The sequence below is a fragment of the Strongylocentrotus purpuratus genome, unplaced genomic scaffold (genome assembly GCF_000002235.5).
Source record: "Strongylocentrotus purpuratus isolate Spur 01 unplaced genomic scaffold, Spur_5.0 spur5_scaffold_1, whole genome shotgun sequence".
Classification (NCBI taxonomy): domain Eukaryota; kingdom Metazoa; phylum Echinodermata; class Echinoidea; order Camarodonta; family Strongylocentrotidae; genus Strongylocentrotus; species Strongylocentrotus purpuratus.
This window is the reverse complement of record NW_022145594.1, coordinates 12,345,736-12,366,708: the sequence shown is the minus strand read 5'-3', so window position 1 is coordinate 12,366,708 and position 20,973 is coordinate 12,345,736. Positions and strand designations below refer to the sequence as shown.

Below are 20,973 nucleotides of genomic sequence, written 5' to 3'. Positions count from 1 at the left end.
CTTGTATTGTAAAGTCTATTTCTACCACAAACGAAGACCATGAATTATTCCTTCAAGTTGTCATTAAATTAGGTGGGGTTGTGCAACATAGTGGCTATGGTCAACAGCAATCAATGATTTTTAAAAAAAATGTCTGAAATGAACCCTACTCTTTGAAGAGGACCCACCACCAAGAAAAGTAGTGAATTAACAGAAAAAAGGAAGCTAAAAGTGTTACCCAGCATTCAGTGGGTTAATTGTTAAGAATCATAAAAGTAATTAAGGATGATAAAAATAAAATAAAACAATTACAGAACACAGTCAAACTTCCTCCTTAATCCCTAAAACAAAGAAGGCTGAGAATTGTCTTTGTATTGTTTTTGGGGTAATTATCATTTTTGTTGTTATTATATTCATCAGCTCTCACAATTAGTTTCTGTAGGTTTTTGGTCCAAAAAAGGGTAAAATTTGCCTGTCCTAGGCGAAAATTGGGCATGAAATAAGTGATTCTGGAGGCTAACATTAACAGATATATAACAAAAAGATAATATCATCATGTCTTTGAATACCAGCCATTAAGCAGTCATACACATTTTCAGTTTTCTACTCCTCACAGTAACCACTACACTAGTTTGTAGCATGTATTTTAGCTATGCATGCAATTAATCACCAAAACACACACTTTCTGTACACTCCTCATACAACAATTTCAGCACACATTTGAACTGAGTGCGTATTAACATCTGGAATCTCAATCTTGTTCATTTCTTCTGGAATTCAGTCGATATCTTACATATGTACAAAGTATACAGGGGGTGTTCATTATCATTCTGCAGTAGTTTGTATAAAATATAATATGCACATCAATATACAAGTGCCCTGTCGCTGGCACTGGACCTGTCTCAAACCATATACCAAATACCTGAATAAAAAATATGTATAGCTTTTCTGCAAGCATCTGCACTTTACACCTAATGCTGAATTGATCAAACACGATTCGTTCAGATGTCAAATAAAAAGAAAGATAATACAATATAATGAATGATCTCCTGTGCATGACAAACTATATCTACGTCGGGATAATTAGATTGAAGAAACCTCTTCACTACTTACTAATGATGATCAGAACTTTGTTTCCAAAGCAATCGAATTGGCAGTAACTTCAATTAACTGATTAAAACTAAACTTTAAAAATGTGATATTTTCAAACTTGCATCTTGTGATTTACAAAGGTTTCATTTAACCCAGAGTTGATACCCTCTCGGCTCTTAATACAATACAGTCAAACCTTTCTAAGTGGGCACCTCTCTATAAAGACCACCTGCCTATAAGGGACACCTTTAATGTGTCCCTCTGAGATGAAATGCGTGATTTAGAACCTGCCTAGAAAGGCCACCTGCCTAAGGTGGCCTTTGAATACAGGCTTCATCTAATTTACTAACTTATCAACAATACCCTATGTGTCATAAAGCAACCAGTAGAATAAACAAAACTCTTTGAGAGTCCGTCTCTCTCGATTACTTGCCTTAACGTCAACCTCAAACGCGCACAGCTAAGACGATGCATAAATTGGGTAAGTAGAGGGACGAGAGATAGGCAGTCGTATTCACTTTCGTACTCGTTTTAACATGCAAAAAAAAATATTTTGCGCGCTCATGCACATATAACAAATTGTTAAGTGTCATGTGACACCCTTTCAGCCAATAGGATACTCACTGATAAATACCCTATTTAATATATTGAATTATTATGGAGATAAATCTCATATTGTCTCTGATATGATCTCTACATACATATCTCTGCTATGAATACAAAAATATTCCATCTACAAGACTAACTTTGTTTGTACTCTTGACCTGAAGAAAAGAGAATCTCCATGATCAACATGGGTCTCTGTTCTTTCAGGGGGGTGTTTCACAAAGATCCTAAGTCGAACTTAACTCTAAGTTGGACTTAAACATTATGGAGAGCCATTTGTAGCCTTAAAATAAAATATATTAAAAAGCAAAATTTCAAGTATTTTAGACTTTTCATAAATTCCACATCAAGAACATGAAATCTCCTTGATAATAGAAAATACAAATAATTTGAATCAACAAAGATGCTAACGGCTTTCCATAATTGTTAAGTCCAACTTAGATATAAGTCCAACTTTGGATCTTTGAGAAACACCCCCCCCCCCCCCCCCCCCCAGGAAAGGTACCTATAAAAATGATTTGTGCATCACGATTTGAATAGTGGGGTTTTGTATGCATCAAAACACATTGAATTACTATAATATACACTACTTCTGATGGGTATTTCCCCAATTTCATTGATTTTTATCAATATCCTGTCTACATTATACACTCTGCCACTAACATATATGAATATCATTCAGACTTAACTGTTTTGAATGACCCCATAACATACCATGACCTGAACACCAACATGAATTGAACTGGATTACGAGGCCAGGGCCAGTCTTATAAAGAGTAGGTATTAATCGTAACTTATTTGAGATTGATATCAATCGCAACTATGTACATAAGAGATAGGTGACTGCAAACTTGCGATTGATTAGAGGACTTGCGATTGATTTCGAAACGATCCCAACTCTTTATAAGACGGGGCCCTGGGGTCTTTCAAAATGGTGATAAAAGTAGCTCAAGTGTTTTGGATTGCTCCATATTCTGTCCCTTTTTCAAGGACCCTTATCTCACTACCGGTATACACAAACGTCACTTCTAGGTTTTATATTTCTGTATGAATCCCCTTTGCTCTACAAAGGTGCTGGGCAGTTAAACGTTTTAAACGGTGCATATTTCCATTACATCTTTTGATTTGTCAAGAGCAGGGAGGCCTCCAAGCCATGCCTACAGAGTGAGTTAATATCCTTTCAATTCTTTGTAGATGTTTTACATTATGCACGTAGTACAAAATACTGCATTATATATATATATATATATATAATATGCTTTACTATCTTCTGTTATTTGTGTTGCACAAAATACTTGACTTTAGGTTCTTGCCCTGCCTCTGTTGCCTGGTCGTGTTCTGCGTATCTTGCGTCTGCTTCGCCACGGTCTTAAGCGTGACCAGGGCCGACCCGAGACATGCTCTGACTGGCGCCCTCATTTGGCCGGGTAGTGCAAAGACGACGGTACCTACGGTGGCCATTCCATCGTCTGTCGGCTCGGAGGCGATGAGACCCGGTGTGAATCTCTCCTGTTTGGCATGGATTAGAGAGAGGAAATAATCATGAATATGATGATCATAATGATTTATGATATTACTGCTAATACTTCCTATAGATTACTACTAAATGTATTGCTACTACTACTACTACTACTACTACTAAAATGACTACTACTACAACTACCACTACTACAATGACAACAACTACTACTCCCACAACAACTACTATAGTGGCCAAGTAATGAGCATAGAAAGACAAGGGAATCAAAACAAGTAGGCCCGACACCATGTGCTTAACACAGGTCACTATGTGCAAATGAGAGTTGTGGTTTTTATTGAAGATGATTTCCAGCGAGTTTTGGTGAGTTTTTAAAAAATATTATACTGGTCAAACATTCAGTCTACTGCAGTATAAACAATCCAGAAAGAATTATAGCCATGTTCTCTCGACATACAATGCCCATATCAGAGCTCAAGATTAGCTTGACTTTCGTAAAATTAGCATTGTACTTACATTAATGATTTCAGCAGAGTTTAGAGCAGTTTCCTCCGTGTCCCTGTTCGCCGCTCCTCCCCCTCCCATGGTCTCGGCCTTTGCCCTCATCCTGCCAAGTCTGTGGTGCTTCTTGGGCAGGGAGTAGCTCTTGGTGGTCCCCGTGGGTGCCGGATGGGTCTGGATGCTGGGGCTCTCGTAGTAGAGTAGCACCTGCCCGAACGGTCGGCTCGCCCTGTGCTCCATCTCCAGCAGGTGCATGCGTCTGTGCTGCCGCGCCTCAACGCCCACCTTCACCTTCCAGATCCCGATCAGGAACGCCAGGAAGAGGAAAAAACACGAGAGGAAGACGGAGAAGAAGATGAAGAGATCGATGTGAGGCTGGTCCTGACGGAAGTACATGATGCCCTGGGTCGCATTCAGGTCCTCCACGCCCCGCCCCATGAGGGCGATGTAGAAGCGGCGCGACGTCAGGGTGTGGTATCGCCGCGGGAACGTGATGACGAGTCTGTTCTGCAAGTCTTGAACCAGTGTGATGAAATGCTCCTCATCTATACTGATGAACGTGTTCAGACCGTGGGACTCGATTTCCGTCAGTTCGCTTTGGTCAGGGTCTATGGTCGTGGAGATTGACGAGTTCGATGATCGCCGCCCCCTGCTTGGTGCGTAGAACTCTCGAATCGATCTCCTCTTGCGTTGCATTGACGCGCTGACGTAGTTTTCATCGATCCTGATGATCTGCTGCTGGGTTTCTTCGTCGTATTCCACGATGAAGACGTCCGAGTCATACGTGACGTAAACGTTGAGGGAGCCATATGTAATATCGACCGTCAACCTGATATCAAGGTCTGAGTACTTGGGCATGATGACGAAGAAAGACGAGGCACCATCTGGTAGGGGTACAGGATTGATTGGACAATCTACAACAAAGAGAAAAGGTTTTGGTAAGTTCTTAATTTTGTAAGCATTGTAGTGAAATTTATTTCTCTGAAGGACACTGCAAAAAAAAATTATTTAGAAGCACAACAATCAGACAAACCAACCAAACAAAATTTGAGAAAACTTGGATAACTAATAAGAAAGTCAGGAATTTTTAATGACATGAAAAACTTTGAAAATCACAAGACAAGTTGGCAACTCACTCATGAGTCTGTGACCCACTATCCACTTATTGTTTTCTATATATTGATAATATAAATATCCAAGTTTCCCCCTAAAAATCTAATTTCCTCACACCAGCATCCAAGTTATATTGATAGTAATATGTTTTTGAGTGGATGCACTAATATAGAGTAATTTTTTTCAGTTTAATCATGAAAAATGTGAATATTGATAAACTATCAATGAATCAAAAATCAACGATTATGAAAAACATTCAGAAAATAGTATCAAATCTTCAAAGTTCTGGGGGCCTGTGGACAAGGTATCCCATGTAATATAGTTTTAAATGAACACAAATGAAAGTTCAAGCAATACAATTTAGTTAAAAGAGAGGATAAATGATAAGGAAAACAGAAAGAGAGAAAAAGTAGGCTGTGACGAAGTACATACCATCTTGACTCTCTGGGTTGAAGCAGATATCATTATCAACGTGCATCTGTCTGTAACATTGGTGACTGTCAGTGGGTGTGCCTTTGAACAGATCATTCAGGCATTGCGAACACTGCAAGAAATCATGAAAGGCAATACATTAAAGACACTCAGTAGTTAGCTCTCATGGGGAATTTAACACCATTCGGGTGTTTACCCAATAAGAGGTGCTGTCAAGCACCAGAATTGACCTCCAGTTTTATGGCCAGCAGGCCTTGTGTAACGTACTGCATTTCCACCCATTCCCCCACATGGTAAAGTCATTATCTCACTTTTCCCTTGCCCGAAGATCCGAAAGATAAGGGGGTATTTCTTGATTGGCCTACGGGTTCGCTGTGTGCAGACCTACAATGTATTACCTGTACATAATGATTTTTATCAACCATGTCTGGTGTCAGCGAATTATGGCCTTCTGCACATGGAAACTGACGAGTGACTCCCTTTAACATGTGGTGTATACGGTAAAAGAGAATTTGCATGGTGCTACCCAAGTATGAGGTGAGGTGGTGTCCTGACACACAATTCCAATACTCTACCATTGACCAAATTATTTCAATGACATTGACAATGACCTTCTTGATATATTGACCTAAAAGTCAATATCATTGACAGCATTGGGACATGACCTGATGCACCAAAGTGGCTCTGGGTATTTATCAGAGGGGCACTTATGTGAGATTTGTGCCAACATAAAATTCCAATACTCTACCATTGACCATATCATTTCAATGACATTGACAATGACCTTCTTGATGCAAGTCTGGAGGTCGTGGTCAAGGTCAATGTCATTGTTGGGACATTACCCAATGCTCAAAACTGGCTCTGGGTATTTATCAGAGGGACACTGAGGAGAGATGGTATCTCAACACATAATTTTGCCACTAATCGCCACATCACTTGAATGTCATTGCCAATGACTTTCATGACTGACCTTGACAATGACCTTCATGGCATCACCCTGAAGGTCAATGTCAATGTCAGTATCATACCTGATGCTCCCAGCATGGCTTTGGGTATTTATCGGAGGGACACTAATGTGAGATTTGTGCTGACACACAATTCCAATACTCTACCATTGACCATATCACTTCAAATGACATTGCCACTGACTTTCATGACTGTCCTTGACAATGACCTTCATGGCATCACCCTGAAGGTCAATGTCAATGTCAGTATCTTACCTGATGTTCCCAGCATGGCTCTGGGTATTTATCGGAGGGGCACTGGGGCGACATGGTGTTATTCAGACACTCTTTGCATCCTCCACTGGTCTTCTCACACATATCTCCATGGCCATTGCAGTCACACCTAACAAATCAAACAAAAAAACTTTATGTTATACAATTTGTTGTATGCTTACTTATACAATACACTTACATATACTGAGATAACTAAGAAAATGGACAATTTCTGATCTTTTTTAGTACAGAGCAAAAGGGAGGGGAGCTCAAAGAGTTGCCAATTTATGTTTTATTGATCACAACTTCAAAAATTTGTAACATTCTTAATTTTAATTGGTATTTTACTCCAACTTTCACTGGCCTGTTCCTCTCATTTTTCTGTTTCTATTAAAAACAGACTTAATATCAGGGTGTTATTCCCCTTTCAAAAATAAAGTTGAAGACTTGTCATGCAATTCGAAAGAAAGTGTCTGGATGTGTGAGGTTTCAGAAGCATTAAATATAAAGGAATTCATTTAGTATTGCTGAAACTCACATGCACTGCTCAAAGAAGTGGATATAGGGACTACACACACATGTGGCATGAAAGTCTGAACCAACATTTTCAGCTTTCTTGTCATATTTCAAGTAAGAAGGCATTTGAAGAGCCATCCTTTTCAACTGGAGATTTCTACTATCATATTCTTCAAAACTAACAAATGAAAGAATGAGAAACCACAAAGATTATTTTTCATCTTGACCAGGGCTCCTGTCTTATAATGACTTGCAACCGATCTAAATCAATTGCAAGTCCTCCAAAATCGCAACTTTACAGTCTCCTATCTCTCATGTACATAGATATATGTGATCGATAGAAATCGCAACTCTATATAAGACTGAGCCCAGGGCCCCATCTTACAAAGAGTTGATATCAATCGCAACTCATTTGAGATTAATATCAATCGCAACTTTGTACATAAGAGATAGGAGACTGCAAACTTGCGATTGATTTGGATCTATCGCAACTTTTTGTAAGACAGGGCTCGGGAGTGACTTCTCTTTAAGAATACAGCTTATTCTGGTTGTAAGGGTAAAGCATGCCCAACTTCGACCTTTGAACTTTGACATATTTCTACTTACTTCTGGCAGTGTTCCTCCAGTTTGAAGTAGCTGTCTATGCACGACTCACAGCGTTCTCCCTCGCTGAAGTTACTGCAGCCGATACAGAAGACATCGTCTGTCAGGGGACCACTGTTAAAGAGCTGTGATATCTGAGGCCCAGTAGGAAACCATTGAAAGAAAGAGAGAAATATTTACTAAATTGTTGCTGTGTTTGAGAATTAAAATTTTGATCTTTTGATGAATATTTACCTCAGAAATTTTCAGCCATCGCAAATGTTTAAAAACTTCAATTCTTAAACATAATCCTTTAAAATGTTGTGATACATGTAGAATTCAAAGAATACTGTTCCTGTTTTCAATTTCCCCTTGAGAAGTGCATGTTTCAATAAGAAACCATTTTCAATGGAAACCAAAAAATGTGGTCTTTGTAGACAGGTGGTCACTAAAGCATCTTTTACTGTACTACTATACACTTTGTCTTCATCATCCTAATAAAAGAAATGTGATGAGTCTCGGTAAATATTGTACAAGACCTTGAAACAAGAGCAACGTAACAACAGCAACAAAGAATACTTACATTGTGGATTGGCCTTGTCGGATACTCGCTGCGATACTCCTGATACTGTTGCACTGAGAGACATTGATTGGTGTTGCCATTGCAGTGCTCTATGCAGGGTGTACAGGAACCACCGTCTTCTGGGTTACCAACAAACAACGGCAGGCAATGCTCACAATGCTCACCCTGCACAAGGAGAAATTCAATTCAATTCAATTCAAATTTGGTAATTAATTTCAAAATATTCAATGTACGATGTAGTAGTCCAAGGACCAATAACGCAATGTTTACATAAAATGTGCATAAAAACAGGAATGCAAGATAATAATAGTTATGATGATGATGATGATGATAATGATGTACTGAGAAGGAAGGAGAAGAAGAAGAAGAAGAAGAGGAAGATGCATAAGAGTGGAGGGGAGGAGAAAGAACAAGAGGGAGAAAGAGGAGGAGGAGAAGGGGGGAAAGAGGAAGAGGAAAAAGAAGAAGAGGAAGAGGAAGAAAAGAGGGGAGGGAGGAGAAAGAAGAAGAGGGGAGGGAGGAGAAAGAACAAGAGGGAGAAGGAGGACGTGAAAGGAGAAGGAGGAGGAGGAGGAAGAGAAGAAGAGGGAGAGAGAGAAGAAGAAGAGGAAGAAGAAGAAGAAGAAAGAGAAAAAGAAAATGAAAACAAATCTGAAGAAGAAAAAGGGAAAGAATTAAAAAAACAAGAAGAAAAACAAATATGGATTGGATAAAATCAGAAAATTCTGAATTGCGTATTTAATGGACACTTGATTATTATAGTGACTTTAAAAGCAAAATGGGACAAATATTAAATCAACCTTTAACTCACCATGGTATTATTACGGCACTCCAGACAGACGGCCTTGGCGCTCTCACTGAGGCAGTTACTGTGACCATTACAGAGACACTCTGTGCTGCAGTTGTGTCCCACGTATCCAAAGAAGCACTCGCACTGTTCAGGGGCTACGCACACACCGTGCTCACCACACATCTGGGTGCAGACTGGCTTGCAGGGGCCATCCCCACTGATAAAAAGAAATTCAAATAATTCATAAGATCATTATTATCACCATGATCATAGTTATTATCATCACCACCACAATTATGCCATAATAATAAACATCTTCAAAATCATCACCATAATCATAATTATCATCATCGCCATAATCATAATCATATTCATCATCATCATCATCACCACCACCACCACCACCGTCATCAAAATCATTACCATAATCATAATTAACATCATCACCACGACCATCATCCTGTAATAATAAACATCATCAAAATCATCGCCATAATCATAGATATCGTCATCATCCTGTAATAATAAACATCATCAAAATCATCGCCATAATCATAAATATTGTCATCACCACCACCATCATCCTGTAATAATAATCATCATCAAAATCATCGCCATAATCATAATTATCATCATCACCCTAATCATAATCGTCACCACCATCATCAATATCACCATAACTGTCTTCATCATCATCATCATCATCATCATCATCGTCGTCGTCATCATCATCATCATCATCATCACCACCATAATCATCACCATTTTATCATCACTATCATCTTCACTTTCATCATAACTATCATCATCACGACCGTAATTGTCATCATCACGACCGTAATTATCATCATCATGACCACCACGGCATCACCACAACTATGATTACCATCACGATCACATTCATCACCACCCCCACCACCTTCACCACCACCACCATCACCACCGACACCAACATCATCACCATCATCATCATCATCAAAGTGCTTACCTTTCTCTTTCATATCGTGCCTTGCAGTTGCATTCAAACGATGTGTATGTATCAGTACAGTCCTCGTTCTCCCCGCAATATCCGTTTACGCATTCATTCTCATCAACATCACCACTATCACCACCACCATCACCATCATTACCACCATCATCATCAATACACTTACCTTTCCCTCTCGTATCCGGCCTTGCAGTTGCATTCAAATGATGTGTATGTATCGGTACAATCCTCGTTCTCCCCGCAATCATGGTTTCCGTTCACGCATTCATCCTCTGGAGGACATGTGAGGTACTTCCACTGCGGCGTTCCAGAGATGCCCCCCATGGTGGCATTAGCAACGGCAGCTGCAGAGAGCAAAAACATATATATTTGTTTATAATAAAAAATAATATGGATATTTATGTAGCGCCGGTATCCGCCAGGCTCTGACTCTCATGGCGCTTTACACATATTACCCTGGTTGTAGCCGAGCTGCCTAAGTAACTATAGCTCAAGCATATAAGGGACCCATTTACACCTGGGTGGAGAGTGGCAAATGTAGATTACGTTATGCCAAAGGACATAAGTGTCGCGGCGGGACTTGAACCCTGTACCTTGTGATCGGCAATCGGGTGACTTATCCACTAGACCACAACAAGTTAACCAAGAAACAACTTTTAAAAACTTCCCAAGCCAGCATTCCTTGTAAAGGGAGTCCTAAAGAAACTTCTGATGGTGCTCAAATGATGGTGAATATTTCTCAATAGCTGATATACAAAAGGGAAAATTACAAAGTTTATGTTTAAGTGGACACCACCACCCCCGCCCCCCCCCCCCCAAAAAAAAAGGGTTCTGTGGGCATAACATTACAGAGAGACTGAAGTGAAGAACAGCAAAATAGGGACCAGTATTCAGGTGGAAGAAAAATATCACATAAACGATTTTTTTTTTTTTAATTGTAAGTGTTAAATCCCTTTGTAGTTAATTTGAGAAATTAATGATGAATTATTGGACAATTTTGTCCTTTGCCGGGTCTGTTCTATGTGTCTTTTGTTTGTGTCACTGAAAGGAAAAGACCAAGAGCTAGTGAGAAAGAGAGGAAAGGAGAGAATGAGATCAGGGAATGAGATTGGGAAATGAGACAGAGACTTACGAGGCAGAGGGCCATGGATGGAGCTGATCTCCTGGCTCGAGCACACGCCATCGATCGGACCCAGCAGCCCTCCAGACAGGCAGATACCCGACCCGTTGACACCGGGCACGGGACACCATCCACACCACGCCTGGTGGAGGCAGTGAGAACACTGGGTGTTGGCGAAGCACTGGGTGGGGCAGTTGTCCGAGGCCCCCTGGGCTACCGGTCCACACTCGCCCACGGCGCAGCGTAGGTGCAGGAACGTCGGCGACATGCACTGGAGGAAAGTAAGAGAGATTGGTAATTTGTACGGAGTAAATTGTGTTTCATGATCTCATGGACGACTACTGGTACACCATAAACTTTCGCGAGTTGTCAAGATTCATAAAAGTTTACTGCTGTAAACTAATGGTGAATTATCTTCTAAAGACAACTTTTCAATGATACATGTGCACCCATTCTACGTATAATCACTGCAAAAATGTTTTAACACAACCTCAGTAAAAAAGCAAATATATTCCTTCAAAATAGTCCTTCAAAAACAGCTGAATATCAAGGTGGACTTCCCCTTCTCCTTGGGAACCTACAAAAATCAAGTTCCTGTTTCATTTCATAATTTTGAACTTACTTTGTCCACTAACCTTTATTGGACAAACAATTGATATGAAATGGAATAAATTTGAATCAATAAGAGAGATAATGAAGACGTGTTGTCTTACCTGGTTTAGCCAAGGGCTCCACATGCACTCCTGCCAGCCCCCGTCCGACCCCTGTGAGGTCAAACAATCCCCGCAGGTGGTGTGCTGATGGCATGGGGTGGGGCAGGAGAGGGGAGGGACAGAGGAGATGTTATAGTGACTGGGAGCTACCGTGAGGAGGTGATTGCTGAAGCAGTTCCAGTCGTAGATGGGACGGTAGTTCAGCAGACGCCTTGTTTCACCTGTTACAGAACAGTGAATCATCATAGGTATTTGTTAGGAAGACTGGTATCCCTGCAGTATTTGTTGAAATGCAGACCTGCCAACCTCTGGAGTTCAAAAACTGCATTCTTTAGTGTCAAAAGTTGTATTTTACTGACAAAAGTTGTATTCTTGAAAATAAACACGGATTGTTACGCGGATCAATGCCTCTTACAGTTTCTACCTACAGGAAGAATTTTTTTTATTGATCATTGGTTGAATATGCATTATTTCGTCACGACTGGTGTGTTCGATGAACCAATAAAACATCCCCAAATTGCCAATGTGAGATGCTTGTAGGATACTTTACAGGACAGAATGGACATTTCGCCATTGAAAATGGCGGACGCACACACAAAATATTAATACAATTTTTTTTTTTTTTAAATCGTTTTTGGTTTTTTTTTTTGGAAAAATCATATTTTATTAAGGAAAATCGTACTGTCGTATTTGCTTCTAAAAATCATACTAAATACAACTAAATCGTACGGGTTGGCAGGTCTGGAAATGGTGTGAATTGACTTGATAATTTGCAGAGCTGCCAACATTGTGCAACCAAAAAAAGAACCCATGATGGTAAAAAAAAAGGAATTTTAAGCAAAAAAAGGAATTCATTCAAACAAAACTTACAACCACGTGCGACACACTTCCAATTCAGAAATGTCCATTCCTCATGCTGTTATTTCCATATTATAGGATCTATAGTTTATTTACAAGTAGGTAGTTTGGGGGGTTTTATCTGAGTTTCATTCTTTTTGAGAATATTTACTAATTTACTGTTTGTAAATTTGTACTCCTCATAAATCTCTATTGAAGTACTGATCAACATTTTAGGGCATTTGGTTGACATGTGGTTGGTATGTGCACAAAAAACAAAAAACAAAACAAAACAACAATTAAAAAATCATAATTTATGAAGAAAAACGTACTACCTTAATTTGGAGAACAAAAATAATTCCAGGAAAAACATAATGGTTGGCAGCTCTGAAGTTGTGCATGACCGTGCAATACAGCAACTTTTTGCATGTTACAGTGTGTACAAAAGATGGACCAAAGGATCATACTGTGCATCCAAGTTTGCCAAGTAAGTTATGTAACATTTGATTTTGCATAATCTCAAGATTATCATCAAGAAAAGTGAGAGGCTTACTCGAGCGTTTGAACTGCCTGGTCCACACGCAGGGGCTACTACCCGAGGTACACTTGGTACAATCACTGGCTTCACAGATCGTCTCTGAGCAGACACTGCGATCATGATACTCTTTCTGCGTCTCCACTTGACAGTTATGTTCCTCCATGCAGTTAGCAGCCGTTGGGATGCAAGCTCCTTCAGGACAGTTGTAACACCACTTGCATGTCTGGAAGGAACAATGATACAACAGAAACAAAAGGATGTGTATTGTTATAACTACCAACTTATTATTTATTTCATTGGCATTTCCCTTTAACAACAAAAAGTTGCTTTCAATTTCAAGATCGAACTGAACATATGTAAAGTTAAAAACTATATCATTCATACCCTTTTTACTCAATGTAAAAAAATGACAGTTAAAGCCTTTCTGGCTCAAAGCAGAAAATGTTATCTCTTTAGAGCAAAAAGGACACAAATCATTGAATTACAGGTATATGAGTTAATGCCATTCCAGCTATTAGCAGATAATATTACCTGTGTGGTCTGTGAAGTCAGAAATACATTAACTCCCTGTTAATCCTCCCTGTTAGTCTGTAGCTTTAATGTGTTTTTCACGGTAGATGTAATATAATTGCCTTAATTTGAATTTGTAATGTTTCGCCCTAAAATTAATTGTATTCTATTGTATCTATATGTATTGACTAGATGTATCTGTGCTTATGTATGTATTTTGAATTAATTGTAGGTTGATTAGTATATATTAATTATAGTTATTGAATGTATTATTATCTAAGTACAACTTTGTAAAGCGCTTAGAAACATTGTAATAAGCTCTATATAAACATAATGTATTATTATTTATTATTATTATTATTAACTCAATGCAAAATTACATGACATTGTATTCATTTATATGAGTTAATTAACTCCCTTCTCGCTATAATTGGTAAAACAGACAATATGCTAGATACTTATGAGATCTTACCTGTTGAGCAGAGGGGTGGGAGGGGTAGACCGTCACACACTCACTGCAGATGGATAGCTTGCTACAGTTTCTACCCTCAATGAAGGCATTGTCGCACATAGTCCCATTCGATAGCTGGTTAGGAGACTCACAGCTGAGGAGAGATTGAAAATTCAGACAATTAAAGAAATTACTTTTGCAGAACGGGCTGAAAAAGGATATCTAGGTGATAGTGCCTGATCCTCATCATTGCTATTAAACCATTTATGATAACTCAAAGGATAAGATTTCAATGTTCAATGAAAGCATTGTCACAAACAGTCCCATTCAGGAGCTGAATGGTAAACTCACAGCTAAGAAGGGATTGAAAATTCAGACAATTACGGATATATAAGCACAGAAATTAGTCTTGCAGTAGAGACTGAAACAAGGATGGTGATCGGCATCATTGCTAACCATTTACAGCCAAATGTAATGATATCTCAAACTTGAGGTTTTTTTTTATGAAAGCATTATCACACACAGTCCCATTCATTAGCTGGTTGGGAGACTCACAGCTGAGGAGGGATTGAAAATTCAGACGATTACGGATATACATGTACATGTAATAGCATGGAAATTAATTTTGCAGAATTGGCTGAAACAAGGATATCAAGTTGATAGTACCTTTGGCTGGTGAATCTCATCACTGCTAGCCATTTACAGCCACATGTAATGATAACTCAAACTTGAGGTTTCTACGTTCAATGAAAGCATTTTGACACACAGTTCCATTCAGTAGTTGGTTGGGAGACTCGCAGCTGAGAAGAGATTGAAAACAATGAATACATTAATCCACATTTTTGAGGAAGCCACTGTATAACCTTGTGACAGGAAATAGCCCTCACCTGACAGACGAATCCTCCTCAATTGAGAAGCATGCCACCAACGTTGAGTTGCTCCTGACGCAGGCCGAGCAGCCGGGCGTGGCCTTGCATCCATCACTGGTGGTCTGAAGGGTGCAAAGGTCAGAGGGCATGTCGGCCGTGCTCATAGAGCCGTAGGTCGAGCCGTCGTAGCCCCCGAAGAGGTAGACCATGTCGTCTTTCGTTGTGGCAACGTGGCTGTGGAGAGGTCTGGGCTGTGCTCCAGTAGACCATCCTAGGAGAATGAGAAACACATTGATGTTGAGGTGTCATGGTCTAGTGAATATGTCGCCAGACTGTGGGTGTATCACATAGTTGCAATTCGAGTCACGTCGCAACATTAATGTACAATGGCAAGGCATTCATCTACATATGCCACCAACTCCAACCCTAACCCTATAGCTTTGACGAGATAAAGCCTTGCAATGTTGCCAAACTAAATGCGTACATGCCAATCTTTCACAGCAAACATTATGAGTCTCTCAAGCCAAAATTAGGAATGTAGTCTATTTTGTAAACTTTTCACACATAATATTTCAGAAAACGAAAGGAAACTAGGGTTCAAAACAGTAGCTTGAAGACCAAAAAATAGGAATGGTTGGAGCAAATGTTGGATTATCTTTGGGTACAGTACCTTGTCCATCCAGTGACTGCCATCTGTTGCAGGAGTAGTGGTAGACCAGTACGTTATCATTGATTTCCTCTCCCTCTGCAAAGCCACCCAGGACAAGCATGTACTTGGAGAAAGTAACCGCAGAGTGAAACATGCGTGCTTCCGGCTGTCAAAGCAAAGAAAAAGAGAATTTTGAAGTGCCATATGATGCATGCACAGATAAGTAGATGGATACAATATAATTGGTTTTGCTTTCATGTCCTTTGTCACTAATTATTCGCAATATCTTTTCTTTTTAACATAGCAATCACAATTTTGTTCCAGTCAAATGCACAGATTCTCTTGCTGTTATTTTTCTCCTTGATTAACTTACCTTGCTCTCTATCTGTCTCTCTGTCTCAAGTCTGTTTGTCTGTCTGTATCTCTACCATAGTTTATTACATCCTCTTATCACTCTGTCTCTTGAGCTCATTCTCTCTCTGTTCATCTATCTCTATGTCTCAACATATATCGATCTCTCTTAATCTGTCTCCTTCCTTCCTTCCTTCCTCTCTCTCTCTATGTCTGTCTCACCCTCCCCCTCTTTTTCTCCTATATCTGATCCTTTCCCATTCTCCAGTTTATCAAACTGTATCAATATCTGTCTCTCTCTCATCCCCTCTCCACCCCTCCCTCCACTCCCCCTCTCCTCTCCTCTCCTCTCCTTTTTGTAAACTTACCTTGTAGCCTTCTGAAGGCAGTATACTCCAGCCTGCAGACGGAGCATGGAATGCGTAGAGTTTGTCAGAGATAGCCAGGGCCTGCAAGTGGAATCGGTAGCCTCCAAACACATAGAGAGAACTAGTCTCATTATGCCAGACAGTCGAATGGCCAAACAGACCTGTAAAACAATACACAAGATTGGTTTAAAAACTGCATGATACCATTTGAAAATAGGCATACGGTCTAAACTATTTATTTCAAGAGAGTACGTAAATAGCTTAATACATGTTGCATAGTACACAACAATATCAATATCAACTCTCTATCTTTCTTCCGTGCTTTATTACCTGTTGGTGGAGTGCCTTGAGATGACTTGAAATGACCCGTCAGTGTGGAGATGTCAAAGTTGATGATCTTTTCCAGGAGGCCCATCGTAGGTGAGTAACCCCCGATGACGATCAGGGTGGTGTCATCGACCATGTTCATTGTATGGCCTGCAATCTGGAGATCGTCAATGGGAGCCTGGAAAGAGAAATAAAATCATCTTTAAAACCTTGTTGACACCAAAGTAGACCGCCTAAAAAATAAACAGTGGCAAAACAAGACTACAGTTGCCTGTAAAGAGGGGATAAATTTGTGAAAACACGATATATTCTTGGTACATAAAGTTTACATCCTTTTAGAACTCTATAGATCAATCTAAACAGTCATAGAGAATGATCTATAAGGTTTTGAGAAGCTATTGACTTTATCCATCAAGAATAAACCACACTGTCAGAATCATTTCATTAAAAGATGTGAGAAAAATGTATTCCAACTTTATGGGTGTTAGGGTATTTCAGGTGTAAAAGAATGGCAAGTTGAAGTGAAAAGCTACACAGATGCATGAAAAAGGGGCCCCTACATGTACAGTGTACTCTTAATTGTGAAGTCCACAATTCTCTTGTTATTTCATTTTGTTGTAGTGATTACAAGTGAAAAATATAAAAGCTACTTTTACGCCTAAACGGACTCAGCTAAATAACTGTCATCAACATGAACAATAATGAAATGTAAAAAAGAAACAAATTAAGAAAAAAAAATTAAGAAAAAAAGTGGGGTGCTACCATGATATTTGGGGTTCAAAATTCAACCCTCTGCCCCATGTGTTATATTTTCCACCTAAACTGTTCCAAGGCCAGAAGGGCATTAACTCTTCGTTAAATTATAAAAGTCAACGTCCTTCTGGCTCCAAATAGACAACGCTGCGCCTGTGAAGAGCCAGAAGGGTTAAAAGACGACATACTCTCACCGATATTTCCAACCAGGTGCGCTGTGTCAATGAATAGATCCACCAGTCACTCAGCACCTCGCTATCGGACAGCCCTCCGCTGATGATCATCCTATCCGGAGCCACAAACGAAGCTGCGTGGTAGTTACGTGCAGAGGGTGAGTTTCCTGAAGGGTGGTGCGTCCACTGGGATGCAGATGCATCATAGCTGGTGATTCAGGAAGGAGGTACACATGTAATGCAAAAATTGTTGATGTGTTTGTGTGCTGGAAAATCACAATTTTTACAGATTTTCTCATTGCACTGATTATGAAAGAGTACATATACAGTCAAATTCTGTCCATTAAAGCCACACTGTACTACTTGTAGCTACTTGCTCCCTCTAAATAGAAAACTTCCCCAATCGATGCCTGTTGGTCCCCCATGACCCCCTTTTTTTCGTATGTTAATTGAGAGCTGAGTTAATGAGATAGCCACCTGTCAGTGACCTCGCTGTGTGGTCTAATCCCATCAGGCTGAACTAGTACAGCTGGCCTTTAAGGCCACCCGAGGGAAAATGTAGCCACTATAGACAAGTGGCTTTGTTCAACAGATTCTTCCATATGCATTTCCTTCTAGAGGGAGAACATATGGGTGACCGCTATAGACAGGTGGCCACTAGAGCAGGTTTGACTGTACTTTGACAATTCTGTCCCTGAAATTCTGGACACACATGAATAATATAAACTGACAGCTAATAGGATAAACATGTCCTACCACTTTTTGATTACCAAGGAAAAGGCAACGATAAGTTTTACACGGTACACCATGTAGAAACTCATTTAATAACCCTGAAACTAAGTTGGCAAGTGCCTGAAGTTAACCACAACCAACAAATAACTTGAGAAACTGTACTCGTAAAGTAAATTAAATCAGTTTGCCCTGACGCAATGAAATTGAGACTATATCTGAAAAGTTATTACAAGAATGAATGAAAAAAATATAAAAGATGACAAATATAGGAATTTATCCCACATATTAACCTTGCTCAGAACTAGTAGAACTTTATAAAGATGCAAATATTCTTTCATTTGTTGGTATAAATGACATTTTAGAATGTCACGGCAAAATCACAAAAACTAATAATCTTCATAAAAATATATACCTCCAGACATCATTCAAGCGTTGATTGTCCTGCGAGTATCCGCCAAACAGCCAGAATTTACCACCCCCGTCAGCAACCATGGTGTGGCCCATACGACTGGTCGGGCCTATATTGGCGTTAGAGCTCAGCCGATCGGCATCGTAGAGCAGTGACCAGACTGCTTTTGATTGGGACTTAGAGGGCGCTGTGATGATGTCACACGCAGCACCGCTGTACCCCTCATTGCAGATGCACAGTAGAAGATGCTGGAATGGATATGGAAATTTTATGTTGTTGATTACTTGGAGTCTTAGAATTATATTTCATATGATTCATCATTCAGAGCTCTAGTAACACTCAAAATTGTGAGAGTTTATGACAAGATAATATAGGCAGGTGGCAATGGAGAAATGAATATGTAAACAAACACAATGAAATTGCTTCAAGAATATGTCTTAAAATTGTTGATACATCATCTGATCATCCACTTTCAAAGGTGAAGAGCAAGTCTATTCTTACTCTTGGCTACCTATTCTATACTCTAAAACTTTGTGGGACTTAATGAGTGCCTTCAAACCACCCATGCTTGGGGAGATCCCTCTGAATCTGCTATTATAAAAAAGAATAATGATTATGAACTACCTCCAAAATAGAAAGCAATACGTTCTCATAGACGATGCACATTCTTCTATAAAGACCATTGAAAGTGGCGTGCCTCAAGGTTCTAATTTAGGTCTGTTACTTTTTATTGTTTATATCAATGATTTTTACATGTCTTCAACAACCCTGTCCTGCTGACGACTCGAACATTTTCTTTTCTCACCAAGAGCTACTACTACTACTATTACATATTTCTCAAGGTACTCACATCATTGCATGCACCACGACCCTCCAGCACTCCGCAGTCGTCGGGGCATATCTCCTCCTCGCAGTCGTCTCCTGTGTATCCCGCCCTGCATTCGCACACCTGATCGTCCTCCAGTTCATCCTCGTCCTCGTTAGCGCAGTGCCAGTTACCGTCGCAATCCTCCTGGCAGGTACGGACGTCGTAGACCGCGGTGAAGCCCTGGGTCGGCGACGTCGCGCTGACGTTGGCTTGGAAGGCAATGGTCATCACACCTATTAAAGGAAAAGTTGGTTTGATTTAATTTGATTCAATATTCATGTTGGTTTGAATGACACTTGGAATTTTACATGTACATGTACTAACAAGGGGGAGACTGGTAATTGAATCTAGTGATCTGGTTAATGATAATGTAAGCGCTCTGGTCAGTTACAGTGTAACTGGTAATTTGCTCTATATGAAAAAATAGATGATACAGTAACCAATACATTTTATTTTTTTTAAAACCACATACTTTATCTTTTGAAAATAACAAGAGAAAGCTTGTAAAAAAGGATCTTTCAAGCCTAGGCTACTGCCTAAAAACACAGGACATTGTAAGGTGGGATATTATCATTATGAAGAAATGTCTGTGAAGTTCAAATCCATCTCAACCATAGTTTCTTAATATTAAACATCTAATCCTGCTTCACACCTGTCTCCTGTACGTATGTACATGTACACTGTGTATTATCCCCATTATATGAATAATTATTTTCTAACTAATCACAACTGCAGAGCGGCAATGTCATACAATGTTTTGTTTTTTTCTGTGTTAAGTCCATGTATTGCAACGCCATACTTAAAACCTACTTCTAAATATCTTACAGAATCCATTACAAAGGTAATACAAAGATGAATACCTGAATACGCAGTTGTTCTGATGGCTGCGCTGGAAGAGTGTCCACAGAAAGCCCCAATCTCTTGGCTCGCTACAGACACGCCAAAGTTCTCCCAGAGATGCTCAGGGATGCCATCATAAACATGAACATAATCTCGCTGAAAAGGGCAAGAAAAAACAGACACATGAATTGTAAATACAGTAAAAAGTCTTCATTTTACATCCCACAACCTATGAAAAAATCTTACAGGAAACGGTCATTTTCATATGCACCCATCTGATGAAATATCTTGCCGGAATACCAACAAATTTTGTAGAAACATATTTTTATTGTATAATGGTTTTTAATTGTACAGGGCCCTAGTAGAAAGCAGGTTCGTAACAGATAGTGGTATGCTGACTGGCTGTATGAAACAACAAATAAATGATTAAAAGACATATTTTGTAAGCAAGTGGGAGTAGGAATCAGTGTTTTGGGATGATCAACTCCGACTGTCACAGATCCTTGCGACTGGCCAGAATGCTCCCCAGGGAGTGGAAAACGTGCACACATTGTGTGCGGGTAAGCCTGAATCCAATGACCAGGGTAAT

At 39.7% G+C, this 20,973-nt stretch overlaps 1 protein-coding gene across 1 annotated transcript in view; it reads right to left on the bottom strand.

Annotated features, from left to right (window-relative positions):
* Positions 1–2,157: 2,157 nt before the first annotated feature.
* Positions 2,158–20,973, bottom strand: part of LOC586207 (multiple epidermal growth factor-like domains protein 8) — a 67,894-nt gene continuing 49,078 nt past the window's right edge. The window contains exons 24-44 of the mRNA XM_030978526.1: positions 20,405–20,540; positions 19,527–19,777; positions 18,680–18,924; positions 17,557–17,743; positions 16,613–16,787; positions 16,283–16,443; positions 15,585–15,729; positions 14,933–15,185; positions 14,067–14,199; positions 13,100–13,307; positions 11,710–11,930; positions 11,009–11,267; positions 10,043–10,220; positions 9,877–9,990; positions 8,910–9,105; positions 8,099–8,263; positions 7,540–7,670; positions 6,421–6,547; positions 5,201–5,312; positions 3,671–4,569; positions 2,158–3,186 (exon numbers count right to left, since the gene is read on the bottom strand). Coding sequence (XP_030834386.1) covers positions 2,941–3,186; positions 3,671–4,569; positions 5,201–5,312; positions 6,421–6,547; positions 7,540–7,670; positions 8,099–8,263; positions 8,910–9,105; positions 9,877–9,990; positions 10,043–10,220; positions 11,009–11,267; positions 11,710–11,930; positions 13,100–13,307; positions 14,067–14,199; positions 14,933–15,185; positions 15,585–15,729; positions 16,283–16,443; positions 16,613–16,787; positions 17,557–17,743; positions 18,680–18,924; positions 19,527–19,777; positions 20,405–20,540 — 4,542 coding nt within the window. The 3' untranslated portion in view covers positions 2,158–2,940. The remainder of the gene's footprint in view (positions 3,187–3,670; positions 4,570–5,200; positions 5,313–6,420; positions 6,548–7,539; positions 7,671–8,098; positions 8,264–8,909; positions 9,106–9,876; positions 9,991–10,042; positions 10,221–11,008; positions 11,268–11,709; positions 11,931–13,099; positions 13,308–14,066; positions 14,200–14,932; positions 15,186–15,584; positions 15,730–16,282; positions 16,444–16,612; positions 16,788–17,556; positions 17,744–18,679; positions 18,925–19,526; positions 19,778–20,404; positions 20,541–20,973) is intronic.